Genomic DNA, 14,773 nt, shown 5'->3' on the forward strand with positions numbered 1-14,773 from the left:
TTGATGCCAATGACATATTTCAGGGCCAGCCTGGCTGCGCACAGCCACCATCGCTGCAGCTTTCCCCTAACTGCCTGATTAACTGGATAATTAATCGACTAATTGAAGCCCAGGCTATGCCCGTGACAAAAGCAGAGGAGGCAACGATGGGGAGAAAGACATTAACCATTTACAAGAAAGGGGGTGGGGTGGGGGCTGCGTTCCAAGGATGCTGAGAAATTGGTGGTGGCTACACTTGTAAACACAGCGGGGTGTGGAGGGGAGTGGGTAGGTTCTTGGAGGCAGCCAAGCAGATGGAGTCACCTCCGTTGCCAGGTGCCACTTCGAAAAGTCTGACCTGCTTTGCAAAGAATTCGGTCTCTCTTGGGGGTGAGGCTAATTTGGAATTGAAGGAGCCCCTCTTCTTTCAGGGGTTGGCACAAAGAAAACAGGGGGGGGGGAGAAACAAAATACCTTATACCAACAGACTTGAAATCTTGGGATTAGAAAACTTACAACTCCGTCAACTTCGACATGACCTGTGTTTAATACACAAAATCATCTATCGCAATATCCTTCCTATAAAAGAGTACTTCAGCTTCAATCGCAATATCACAAGAGCAAAAAATAGATCCAAGCTAAATGTCAACCGCTTCAAACTTGATTGCAGAAAATATGACTTCTGTAACAGAGTTGTTAATGCTTGGAACTCACTACCTGACTCCATAGTCTCTACTCAAAATCCCAACATCTTCAACCAAAAACTGTCTACTATTGACCTCACCCCATTTCTAAGAGGGCTATAAGGGGCGTGCATAAGAGCACAAAAGTGCCTACCGTTCCTGTCCTATTGTTCTCTTCATCATATCAAATTGATATAGTTGATGCATATTTTTTTTATACATATATGTATATTTTCTTCAAATTATGTTGTTTTATATATGACAATTGTTTGTGTATACTGTTGTGACAAAAAGAAATAAAAAAAAGTGTCAACCTATTCTCCAAAGCATCAGAAGGCAGGACAAGAAACAAGGGAATACTGCTATCATGTCACCACTGATCCTCCTCCTCCTCCTCCTCTTGTTCCCCTTCCCCTCCTCCTCTTTATCCTTTATCTTTTCCTCCTCCTCCTCCTTTTCTCCTTCTCCTCCTCTTTCTCTTTCTCCTTTACCTTTACTTCCTCCTCCTCCTCCTCTTCCTCCTCCTCCTCCTTTTCTCCTTCTCCTCCTCTTTCTCTTTCTCCTTTACCTTTACTTCCTCCTCCTCCTCCTCCTCCTCCTCCTCCTCCTCCTCCTCCTCCTCCTCTTCCCCTTCCCATCCTCCTCTTTCTCTTTTACCTTTACCTTTACTTCCTCCTCCTCCTCCTCCTCCTCTTCTTCCCCTTCCCATCCTCCTCTTTCTCTTTCTCCTTTACCTTTACTTCCTCCTCCTCCTCCTCCTCCTTGTGCCATATCCGTCATTGGACGTTGGCAATCCTATTTTTATCAACAGCCGCCTGAAAAAGTTGTACTGAGTTTTGTCCAACCCTAGTTTGGCCTCTCAGATTCTGAAGCCTTGATGTTCTTCTTCTGCCTGGACCTCGTTTGCTTTTAATCTTTCCCTGGAGGATGAAGTGATCCTCCAGGGTGTCGCATCACATGTCCAAAATATTCTAACTTTTCGCTTTTTATATGGTTTTGATGATTTCCCTTGGCTTTCCCAGGCGGCTTATCACCTCCTCATTTCTGATTTTGTCAACCCAGCTTAAACATAACAGCAAATCCACTCATTCCAAATGCTTCTAGTCTCGTCAAGCGGCTTTCAGTCCGAGACCAATTCTCCACTCCGTAGAGCAGGATAGAAAAGATGTAGCATCTGACAAGCCTCATTTTCAGTCTTAGGCTCATGTTGTGACTTTTCATTTTGAAGAATGCTGTTCGAGCTTTCTCTATCCTTGTTTTAACTTCAGTGGTCATGTCACAGCTTTCGTGTAAATTAGAACAGAGGTACGTGATCCTTGGTTTTCCTTCCAAAGTTATCGGCAGTAAATTAATGCAGCGGTCACCAACCGGTGGTCCGTGGACCACTGGTGGTCCGCGAGAAAATTTTGATGGTCCGCAGAAAAATTATTTGCATTTTTTATATTGCACTAAATCAGGGGTCCTCAAACTACGGCCCCTGGGACGGATACGTGCAGTGAATGTTTGTGTTGCTGCAGAGAGTCTCCCCCTTTGGGGTCTCTTTGTGTGGGTCGGAGGGGGGGCAGAAATTCCGACTTGGGATCTGCTTCAGCCTCCTGATGTGGGGCTTTGGGCGAAGGCTGGAGGGAAGTGCCTCTGGTGGCAAAGAATAGGAGGGCCGTTCTAATGGGACTGCATCATGGCCTGGAACTGGCTGACCATCTCAGCCCGCTGAGCCCCCAGATGCCGGTACCTGGCCTTGCATTCCCACAGGTCTTCCCTCTGCCTATGCTCCTAGTCCTCAGTGAGGTGCTTCTACTGAGCCTCCTTCTCGGTCGGACCCAATTTGAACTGAGCTGTTTTGCCAACTCTTTCTCATGGTGGCTGCTTAGCTCCAACAACTGCTTCCTATTGGGGCACTAAGGAGCCTGGGCAGGCAGGCGAGGAGGGGCTGGGAGGGGCGAGTAGAGGCTGGCAAGGCACCCCTCAATTTGAGTGACATCGAGTTTACCACGCCCACCCAGTTAGATGACCACCTAGCCAGGCCCACCCAGCCGCTCATTAGGCAGATCATATTAGTGGTCCGTGGGGTTTAAAATTATGAATGTAGTGGTCCCTGAGGTCCGAAAGGTTGGGGACCCCTGAATTAATGGGTTGTTTGCCAAAGACCATGATCTTCTGTTAAGCTTCAGGCTGTATTTTTCAGATATTTCTGTGACTCTTTTCTCTAGACTACCCAAACCCTTAGTTGAAAAGAAGATCAACTAAGATGATTAAACGCCTGGAGACAAAAACATATGAAGAACGGTTGCAAGAATTGGGTATGTCCAATCTAGAGAAAAGAACTGGGGGTGACATGATAGCAGTATTCCAGTATTTGAGGGGCTGCCACAAAGAAGAAGAGGTCAACTTATTCTCCAAAGCACCTGAAGGCAGGACAAGAAACAATGGATGGAAACTGATCAAGGAGAGAAGCAACCTACAGCGAAGGAGAAACTTCCTAACAGTGAGGACAATTAATCAGTGGAACGACTTGCCTTCAGAAGTTGTAGGTGCTCCATCACTGGAAGGTTTTAAAAAGGGACTGGACAGCCACGTGTCTGAAATGGTAGAGAGTCTTCTGCCTGAGCAGGGGGTTGGACTAGAAGACCTCCAAGGTCCCTTCCAAATTCTGTTATACTGGGTCTGTTTCACAAAGGTCCTTCAAAGGAACGGTGAAGGACCTCAAGCCACAACCTGAGCTAAGAAAACTGTGGACAGTATAGTAGCCTACAGAAACGTGGCACCTTCCATATGTGTCCAGACTCTGCAGGTCATCTTCGACATACAACTACTCATTGAGTGACCATTCAAAGCAGGAGTGAAATGCTCCCGGTTTGGACCAGATCGCCCGATCCGGTAGCGATGGCAGCAGGTGGTTCGGAGAACCGGTAGCAAAAATCCTTGCCCTCCCTGGCCATGCCCAGCTGAGCCATGCGATCATCAGAGGTTTTTTTTTAAACTTTTAAAAGCATTTTTTTTCGGCTGAAAAAATGCTTTTAAAAGTTTTTTAAAAAGCCTCTGATGATCGCGCAGCTCAGCTGGGATCATCAGAACCTTTAAAAGCATTTTTTCTACAATCTCTTCGGCCGATCCGGTAGTGATGGCAGCAGGTGGTTCGGAGAACCGATAGCAAAAATCCTTGCCCTCCCCGGCCATGCCCAGCTGAGCCATGCGATCATCAGAGGTTTTTTTTTTACTTTTAAAAGCATTTTTTCGGTAAAAAAAACACTCTCTGATAATCGGGCGGCTCAGCTGGGCATGGGGAGGACAGGGTTTTTCGCTACCGGTTCTCCGAACCACCCACCGCCATTGCTACCGGATGGGGTGATCCGGTCCAAACCAGGAGCACTTCATCCCTGCTGTGATTCATTTAACAACGGCAGCAATTTGCTTAGGGAACGGAACAAGAACCGTCACATCCATAATGGGGGCAAAACAGCAAGCAAATCTAATGGAGATCAGATCCAAGATATTTTTCCTTACCTCAACTCCTGCCCAATGAGTTCTGTCGGTACTTCAGGAGCAAGAAGGAAGAACAGAAGAAAATAAGGTCAATGAAAAAGAAGATTAAGGCAGTTAAAGAGTCACTCGGTGCAAATTGCAAACATAACCTCCTGCCCACACCAAACAGCAATCACAACTGGTCTACATACTACCGTATTTTTCGGAGTATAAGACGCACCTTAGTTTTTGGGGAGGAAAATAAGAAAAAAGCTGATTGGCAGGTGGATCGGCCTCCCGGAATACCCCCAATCAGCTGTTCCCAGAGGTGAATTTTAGCAATAGGTTCCTTGGTTGTGAGCTCTGTGCTTTGCTTTTTTTTTCTGCCTCTGAAACTTCAGAAACTCCGTTTCAGAAAAAAAAAAAAATTCCTGCCTCTGAAAGCCTCCAAAACAGCTTCAGAAAAAAAAGCCTCTGAAGCTCTGTTTGGAGGCTTTTTTTCTGAAGCTGTTTGGGGGCTTCTTTTCTGAAGCTTCATTTCTGATGCTTTTTTCAGCCTCTGAAACCTCCGTTTGAGAAGCTGGGCAGCTTTGGAGTATAAGACGCACATATGGAGTATAAGACGCACCCAGATTTTCACCACCTTTTTTGGGAGGAAAAGGTGTGTCTTATACTCCAAAAAAATACGGTAATTTGAATCCCTAGGTCATGCTTAGTATTTTCCAGCATTGGTCAAAGCTCAAATCTCATTCCATAAATTCACTTTAAATAAAGTCTGAATAAATTCAAAAGTTTGAATAAATTCAATTTAATACAGGTAGTCCTCAACATAACAACAGTTCATTTAATGATTGTTCAGATTTTATAACAGCACTGGAAAAAGCGAGTTTACGACCGCTTTTCACACTTATGACCGCTGTGGCATCCCCGTGATCACGTTATCAAAATTCGGACACTTGGGCAACTGGTTCACATTTATGACGGGTTGCAGTGTCCCAGGGTCATGGGATCCCCTTTGGTGACCTTCTGACAAGCAAAGCCAGATTTGCTTAACTACCAGGTTACTAACTTAACCAATGCAGTGATTCACTTAACAAAGGGGGCGAGAAAGGACGTAAAATGGGGCCAGTGTCTCACTTAGCAGCGTAGATTCTGGGCTCCACTATGGTTGAGGACTACCTGTATTGAGGCAGCATTTTTTTTGCAAATCTTATGGTCCGAACACTGTTCCTCTTTCTTCCCGCAGTTTAATAACCAGTCCAATTAATATTTCTGGAAAATATGCAGAATTTGCATGCAGTCCCTGGCTTAATGATTTAGGAGCGTTGCAATTGGCCCAACAAAGGCGATGCCCTCCTGTGGCAACGGGATTCATCTACTTATTTAGATGAATGACCCAATGTAGCTACCACTGATTTGGGGTTAATTTGCTGCAGCTTATGGGACAGCAAAGTGAAATATTGTCAGGCTCTCTTGGCTGATCTGTTTGAATTGATTCCAAATGAGATAGGAGAGGCCTTGATAATGGTGTTTTGATCCTGGGCCTATTTTATTTCATACATTCTCATTGCAATTCTGCAATAATGAATGTCTGTCTGTCTATCTCTATCTATCTATCTATCTATCTATCTATCTATCTATCTATCTATCTATCTATCTATCTATCTATCTATCTATCTATCTATCTATCTATCATCTATCTATCTACCTACCTACCTACCTACCTACCTACCTATCTACCTACCTATCTATCTATCTATCTATCTATCTATCTATCTATCTATCTATCTATCTATCTATCTATCATCTATCTATCTATCTATCTACCATCTATCATCTCTCTATCTCTCTATCATCTATTGATCTTCTATCTCCCTTCCTTCGTTCCTTCTTCTCATCTGCTTGCTTCATTCTTTTCATCCCCTCTTTCTCTCCTTCCCCCCTCCTTCCATCTCTCTATTTCTATCTATATATGTCTCTGTCTCTCTCTCATCTATCTATCTCTATCGATCTCCCTTCCTTTTTTCCTTCTCATCTCCTTCCTTCCTTTTCTCATCCATTTCTCCTTCCTTCCTTCCTTTTCTTCCTTTCCTTTCCTTCTTCCCATTTCCGTGCTTCTTTCTTTTCATCCCCTCCTTCTCTCCCTCCCCTCTCCCTCCCTCCCTCCATCTCTCTCTCCTATCTATCTATCTATCATCTATCTATCTATCTATCTATCTATCTATCTATCTATCTATCTATCTATCTATCTATCTATCTATCTTCTATCAATCTTCTAGCTCCCTTCCTTCTTTCCTTCTTCTCATCTCCTTCCTTCCTTTTTTCATCCATTTCTCCTTCCTTCCTTCCTTCCTTCCTTCCTTCCTTCCTTCCTTCCTTCCTTCCTTCCTTCTTCCCATTTCCTTCCTTCTTTCCTTTCAACCCCTCCCTCCCTCCCTCGCTCCCTCCCTTTTTGTTTTCAAAGCCTGAAAATAGTCCCAGGCTGTGATAAAAGCAGTTTGTGGTTATGTAGCAAATCAGGCTTGTATAGCTGGTTTTTAAAGAAGAAAAAGGAGCGAGGGAGGAATTAGGAAACCGACTGGAAAGTTGGTGTCTGGGTTGAATGGCCATTTGAACCATTTGCCAAAGCCGTCTGTCGGGAATAACTGGGAAGGAGATATGGCTGTGCACAAACTACAGACAAACAACGCAAAAGGTCTTATCCTCAGGCAGGATCCCATTCAGACCAAGGTGTCTCCACCATCTGCACCCTTGTTTCCCGCACGGAGAGGAGGACAAAACCGCTTACCTCTGACTGCCTTGGACCGTGTTCGTGCTCGTTTATCCTCATTCTCTAAACTCATCTGGAATCCAACAAGAAGAGAATTTAACATTTTGTTCAATTAAAAAAAAAAGCATTTTGCAGTCAAGGTTAAGGTGTTTCTCTAAAATTGGGATGTCCCAAATAGCAAGTGGGAAAGGCCAGGGGTGGGGCTTCAAAACTTTTAGCCAGGGGAGTTCTCTGCCTGGTTGCTGGATGGGCGTGGCCATGGTGGGTGTGGCCTTGTCAGCCTCCTGCACCATGGCAGGGGGGGTGTTTTTGCCCTCCCCAGGCTCTGGAGGCTTTCCTCGAGCCTCCGGGGTAGGGGTGGGAGGCAAAAACAGTCTCTCCAGGCTCTGGAAGGCCAGAAACAGGCCCATTTCTGGCCTTCCCGAACTTCCGGTAAGCAAATTTTTCACCCTCCCTGAGCCTCTGCGCACGCCCTGCATTTACCTGCATCCAAATGCCCCGCATTTACCTGCATCCTGGGGACTCCTGGGAGGGGAGGGGTGGGGTGGGAGGGGCCAGCTAGGAGTAGGATTTGGGGGTTCTCCGAACTGCACAGAATCTTGGCTAGAGGTTCTCCCGAACCCCCGGCAGCTCACCCTTGGGAAAGGCTCTAAGCAAAGGGTGTCCAACTTTGGCCACTTTAAGACAGTGGTGTAATCCAATTTTTTTTACTACCGGTTCTGTGGGTGTGGCTTGGTGGACGTGTTGTGGTTTGGTGTGACATGCATGCAGAAAACTATAGAAAGAATGTCTTGGGATGAGTTCAGGGCCACTGGCCATAGCTACTCATTGTTGGACTCAGCTATGTCAGCGGACGTCACTGCAATGGGTTGTTACTGTAAGTTGTGTTATGATGGCTGTTCGTGTTCCAAATTGATCATGAAATAAACCTCTGAATCTTAAAGTAAGAATTATTATTTGTGTTGTGGTCTCCTATTTCTTTTATTGGGATATTTTTACGACAATGGCCATGTAAGGCAGTGGTGAAATTCACATTTTTTTTACGACCGGTTCTGTGGGCGTGCCTTGGTGGGCATGGTGTGGCTTGATGGGTGTGGCAAGGGAAGGGTACTGCAAAATCTCCATTCCCACCACACTCCAGGGGAAGGATACTGCAAAATCTCCATTGCCACCCTGCTCCAGGGAAAGGATACTGTAAAATCTCCATTCGCACCCCACTTCAGGGGAAGGATACTGTAAAATCTCCATTCCCACCCCACTCTGGGGCCAGCCAGAGGTGGTATTTGATGGTTCGACAAACTACTCAAAATTTCCACTGCCGGTTCTCCGAACTGCTTAAAATTTCCGCTACCGGTTCTCCAGAACCTGTCAGAACCTGCTGAATTTCATCCCTGCTTTAAGACCTGTGGACTTCAACTCCCAGAATTCCCAAACCAGCATGGCTGGCTGAGGAATTCTGGGAGTTGAAGTCCACAGGTCTTAAAAGTGGCCAAGGTAGGATGCCTTTTTTAAGCCCACCAATCTTAAATTGGCCAACGCTGGACATCACAAGTCTTAAAATTGCCAAGTTTGGACACTTCTGGTCTAAGTTTTAACATTCTCAGAGATGATCTACACATACGGCTGATAACTTTGGAAACTTTGGTAAAAAGTGCCGAGAAACTTTGGAAAAAGTACCAAGAAGCACAACTAAAAGGATTAAGGGCCTGGAGACAAAAATGTACAGAGAACGGTTGTAGGAACTGGGTTTGGCCAGTCTAGAGCAGGGGTCTGCAAACTTGGCTCTTTTAAGACTTGTGGACTTCAACTCCCTTACCCAGCTTCAACTCTGGGAGTTAGTCCACAAGTCTTAAAAGGGCCAAGTTTTGTCGTGTCCCACTCCTCCGCTGACGGCTGGGTCAGGGAAATCCGAATCAGGCGTGCCTCTGCAGCTCTGCCAAAGTCCTAGCAAAGTCCTCAAGGCAGGCAGGAGACCAGAAAGTGACTTCAGCAAGATATGTTTAGACTTTGCCTGACTCAGAGAATGCCAGAAAGCAGATCCTTTATATAGGCCATGGGGTGTGGCTCCATGACTCAGCACTTATCCAGGCCTGCCCCTCCCTTCCTTCTGACGTCGCCACCTATCAATTCTTCTGAAGCGAGGGTCACTCCAGTCGGCAGCTGTTGGTAATTGACCTCCCTCAGGCTCACATGCTGTGGGGGAGGGGTCTAGTTGCTCCGTTTGCCTGGGCATGGAGCCAGGGCTGGGGCCGGGAGGTGCCCCCTCCTCCTCAGCCTGTCTGGGCATGGAGCCAGGGCTGGGGCCGGGAGGTGCCCCCTCCTCCTCAGCCTGTCTGGGCATGGAGCCAGGGCTGGGGCCGGGAGGCATACTAGGACATTCTTCAGCGTTCGGAAGCAGATAAGAAGACCCCGGCTGCGGTGAGAGCGGGCAAGACACAACAAGTTTGCAGACCCCTGCTCTAGAGGAAAGAAGCACTAGGGGTGACAGGATAGCAGTAATCCAGTATTTGAGGGGCTGCCACAAAGAAGGGCAGGGTCAACTTATTTTCCAAAACACCAGAAGGCAAGACAAGAAGGTTACAACGGCACTGAAAAAAAGTGACTTTTGACCATTTTTTACACCTAGAACCCTTGCAGCACCCCCATGGTCACGTCGTCAAAATTCAGATGCTTGGCAGCTGACTCATATTTATGTCGGCTGCTGTGTCCCAGGGTCATCTGATCCCCTTTTTGTGACCTTCTGGCAAGCAAAGTCACTGGGGAAGCCAGATTCACTTAACAACTCTGGCAAGAGAGGTTGTAAAATGAGGGAAAATTCACTTTAAAATAGGGGTCTCCAACCTTGGTCCTTCGAGGACTTCAACTCCCAGAATTCCCAAACCAGCATGGCTGGCTGAGGGACTCTGGGAGTTAGTCCACAAGTCATAAAGGGACCAAGGTTGGAGACCCCTGCTTTAAAATGTCTCACTTAGCAACAGAAATGCAGGGCTCCATGGCAGTCGTAAGTCGAGGACTACCTGTTTATAGAACCTGACCTCTCAGTTTGAAATGAAGGGAGCCTTCCCTGTGATTGTAACAACATTTTCCTAGCTGAAATTTAAGACAGATTCATCACAGAACTGAAAGCTTGATTGACTTTCAAAAGCAAGGACCGCTTATACTGGTAGCCCTCGACTTACGACTGTAATTGAGCCCAAAATGTATGTTGCTAAGGGAGACCTTTCCTAAGTAAGTTTTGCCCCATTTTGCAACTTTTCTTGCTGTTAAGTGAATCACTGCCGTTAAATACATAACCCGGTTGTTAAGCGGATCTGCCTGTTGTGTCTTGCCCGCCCTCAGAGCAGCCGGGGCCTTCTTACCTGCTCCCGAACACTGAGGAATGTATGCCTCCCGGCCCAAGTCCTGGCTCCATGCCCACACAAACTGCAGAAGAAGGAGAATCTCCCGGCCCCAGCCCTGGCTCCATGCCCAAGCAGGCTGCAGAGGAGGGAGCATCCCCCGGCCCCAGCCCTGACTCCATGCCCAGGCAAACGGAGCAGCTAGACCCCTCCCCCTCCTCCACAGCAGTTGAGCCTGAGGAGGGTTTACTCCCAACAACAGCTGATTGGAGTGACCCTCGCATCAGAAGATTGGAGAGGCGGAGGCAACAGAGGGAAGGGAGGGGCAGGCCTTAATGAGTGCTGAGTCATGGAGCCACACCCCATGACCTATATAAAGGATCTGCTTTCTGGCAGTCTCTGAGTCAGGCAAAAGTCGAACTTATCTTGCTGAAGTCACTTACTGGTCTCCTGCCTGCTCTGAGGACTTTGCTAGGACTTTGGGCAGAGCTGCAGAGGCAAGCCTGATTCGGATTTCCCTGACCCGGCCGTCAGCGGAGGAGTGGGACATGACACTGCCTTCCCTGTTGACTTGGCTTGTCAGAAGGTCGCAAAAGGAGATCACGTGACCCCCGGAACACTACGACCGTCATAAATATGAACCAGTTGCCAAAAGCTTCCAAATCTTGGGTCACGTGACCAGGAGGATGTTGCAATGGTCATAAGGGTGAAAAACGGTCATAAATCACTTTTTCAGTGATGCCCTAACTTCAAATGGTCACTAAATGAGCTGTTCTAAGTTGAGGGCTAACTGTAGGAAACCCACTCCCTTCAATATATGGATGTCAGCAATAGGTGGAATGAATTTATTCGTCAAATATGCAGATATTTGCAGAATGCTTATCAAATGGCTTAGGACCGGGCTATCTACGGGACCGGGCTATCTACGGGACCGTCTACTGCCGGCCTCTATCTCCCATCGTCCGGTGCGTTCCCACAGAGAGGGACTCCTCAGGGTGCCGTCAGCCAAACAGTGTCGACTGGCGGCCCCCAGGGGGAGGGCCTTCTCTGTGGGGGCTCCGACCCTGTGGAACGAACTTCCCCTCGGACTTCGACAACTACCTGAACTTAGGACCTTTCGCCGCGAACTTAAAACCTATTTATTTCGTATGGCTGGACTAGCTTGATTTTTACCTTTAAATTTTAATTGAATTTGATGGGTTTTTTAAATTTTTGTAATTTTATGGGGGTGTATGTTATTTTAATATTTGGGCACATTTAAATCAGTTTTTTAAGGGTTGTTTTAACTATTGTGTATATCTGTATTTTATCTGCCTGTTCACCGCCCTGAGTCCTTCGGGAGAAGGGCGGTATACAAATTAAAATATTCATTCATTCATTCATTCATTCAAATATTGGCAGACACAGACTTCAGAAGATCATTAGAACTGCAGAAAAAACAATGGCTACCAACCTGCCTTCCATGGAGGACCTGTATACTGCACAAGTCAAAAAGAGGGCTGTGAAAATATCTACAGGCTGTGAAAATATCTACAGATCCCTGATATCCTGGACATAAAGTAGAAATACTCCTACCCTCAAAACAACGCTATAGAGCACTGCACACCAGACCAACTAGACACAAGAACAGTTTTTTCCCGAAGGCCATCACTCTGCTAAACAAATAATTCCATCAACACTGTCAAAGTATTTACTGAATCTGCACTACTATTAATCTTCTCATCGTTCCCACCACCCATCTCCTTCCACTTATGACTGTATGACTGTAACTTTGTTGCTTGTATCCTTACGATTTATATTGATTTTCCTGATTGCTTATTTTTACCCTATGACTGTCATTAAATGTTGTAAGTGTTGTACTTTGATGAATGTATCTTTTCTTTTATGTACACCGAGAGGGTAGGTACCAAGACAAATTCCTTGTGTGTCCAATCACACTGGGTCAATAAAAAATTCTATTCTATTGTATTCTATTCTATTCTTATACCTACCACCTCCTCCCCGAGATCTAATTTCAACACTTCATGGTAATTTTGATATTGGATGTCAACATTTGGTATCTGGTTGTACTTGATAGCAGCTGTGTCATCTTGCTTTGTCTTTCACAATTTGATAGCTTATTAGAGTTCACCTTGTGATGCTTCCAAAAGGAAAAATAATCAAAAAAGACTCCAAGGAACCTAAGAAAACAATTCTCTTCTTTTTTTTTAAATGGCGTGGGAAACAAAAATAAAGGCTATTGATCTATCAGATTCAATAAGGCCTTTGGGTGATAGCAGGACCCAGAATAAAAAGACATGAACCAAAGTTTTAGATAGGATGATTTCAAAATGTACCAGAACAATTTGTAATCCTGTTGAGCAGTTGCTAATTGTGACACATGATTTTGCAAAGTATGTAGCTTTATAAATATATTTTATATATTTATATAAATATCTAAATTATATATAAATATCTAAATTATATATATATATTATAAATATATAAATCATCTGCTACAACATCCTACCTATCAATGACTACTTCAGCTTCAACCACAACAATACACCTACACACAATAGATACAAACACAAATAGATACGATCCAGACTAGACTGCAGAAAATACGACTTCAGTAACAGAGTGGTCAATGCCTGGAATGCACTACCTGACTCTGTGGTCTTATCCCCAAACCTCCAAAACTTTAACCTAAGACTGTCTACTGTTGACCTCACCCCATTCCTAAGAGGTCTGTAAGGGGCGTGCATAAGATCACCAGCGTGCCTACCGTCCCTGTCCTAATGTTCCCTTGAATTGTATTTATTTTATGTATTCAATTCATGCTTATATTTATATATATAATATGTACTCTAATATGTACTCGACAAAATAAAATAAATAAATAAATAAATTTGGACATAGAAGGACGAAACCACGAGAAATAAAGAAGTGAAACTAGCCGATGGATAGAGGTTTGAGATGAACATGGGTATTTTTTTTTTAAATTTCATTTTGTCACAACAGTATACACAAACATCAACATAAGAAAATCAACACATTATAAAAGAAAAAAATATATATAAGCAAAAGTATGCAACAACTATGTTAATTTGTTATAATGAAAGGGAACAATAGGACAGGAACGGCAGGCACATTTGTGCTCTTATGCACGCCCCTTATAGTCCTCTTAGGAATGGAGTGAGGTCAATAGTAGACAGTTTTTGGTTGAAGATGTTGGGATTTTGAGTAGAGACTATAGAGCCTGGTAATGAGTTCCAAGCGTTAACAACTCTGTTACAGAAGTCATATTTTCTGCAATCAAGTTTGAAGCGGTTGACATTAAGTTTGAATCTATTGTTTGCTCTTGTATTATTGCGATTGAAGCTGAAGTAGTCTTTTACAAGTATTTGTGGAAACTTTCTATCAGTAAGAAAGAACAAGGAAGTAAGTTGTGAAATGCGTGCAGAAAAGTATAGAAAGAATGTCTTGGGATGAGTTCAGGGCCACTAGCCATAGCTACTTCTTGCTGGACTCAGCTATTTCAATGGACGTCATTGCAATGGGTTGTTACTGTAAGTTGTGTTTTGATGGCTGTTCATGTTCCAAATTGCTCATGGAATAAACCTCTGAATCTTAAAGTAAGAATTATTATTTGTATTTCAGTCTCCTGTATCTTTTATTGGGATATTTTTACGACAATGGCCATGTAAGGCAGTGGTGAAATTCACATTTTTTTTTACTACCATTCTGTGGACGTGCCTTGATGGGTGTGGCAAGGGAAGGATACTGCAAAATCTCCATTCCCACTCCACTCCAGGGGAAGGATACTGCAAAATCTCCATTCCCACCCCACTCCAGGGGAAGGATATTGCAAAATCTCTATTCCCACCCCACTCTGGGGCCAGCCAGAGATGGTATTTGCCAGTTCTCTGAACTACTCAAAATTTCTGCTACCAGTTCTCCAGAACCTGTCAGAGCCTGCTGGATTTCACCCCTGACATAAGGGATTTTTGCCAGGCAATAAGCAAATTTGAATGTTAAAGTCTTCTAAAAAATTGGCAAAGTTTGGAAGTTTTAAGGATATACTTTTGTTCCTTGTTGAGCTACTTAGACAGTTTTAAGGTCAGGTATTCCTGATTTATTTTAGATTTTTTTTTTTATCCTCTTTAATGGAATGCCCACATACATATTACAGTTAGAACAATCAATAAGTGGAACAACTTGCCTGCAGAAATTGTGAATGCTCCAGCACTGGAAATTTTAAAGAAAATGTTGGATGAAATGGTGTAGGATTTCCTGCCTGGGCAGGGGGTTGGACTAGAAGACCTCCAAGGTCCCTTCCAACTCTGTTATTATGTTATGTTATGTTCATGCCTGCAGGAATATTCACATATAATACAGAGGTAATACATTTGATCCACAGCGTAAAGAATAGAACAAAGGATAATAAGGTCGGAAAGGACCTCGGAGGTCTTCTACTCCAACCCTCTGCTCAAGCAAGAAATCCTATAACATTTCAGACAAATGGTTGTCCAATCTCTTCAAAACCTCCAGTAATGAAG

General features: G+C 44.6%; 1 protein-coding gene across 1 annotated transcript in view; it reads right to left on the reverse strand.

Annotated features, from left to right (window-relative positions):
- MYT1 (myelin transcription factor 1) overlaps positions 1–14,773 on the reverse strand; it is a 196,453-nt gene that overhangs the window by 123,065 nt on the left and 58,615 nt on the right. The window contains exons 3-4 of the mRNA XM_058176713.1: positions 6,913–6,967; positions 4,167–4,197 (exon numbers count right to left, since the gene is read on the reverse strand). Coding sequence (XP_058032696.1) covers positions 4,167–4,197; positions 6,913–6,967 — 86 coding nt within the window. The remainder of the gene's footprint in view (positions 1–4,166; positions 4,198–6,912; positions 6,968–14,773) is intronic.

This window comes from Ahaetulla prasina, chromosome 3 (assembly GCF_028640845.1).
Source record: "Ahaetulla prasina isolate Xishuangbanna chromosome 3, ASM2864084v1, whole genome shotgun sequence".
NCBI lineage: Eukaryota > Metazoa > Chordata > Lepidosauria > Squamata > Colubridae > Ahaetulla > Ahaetulla prasina.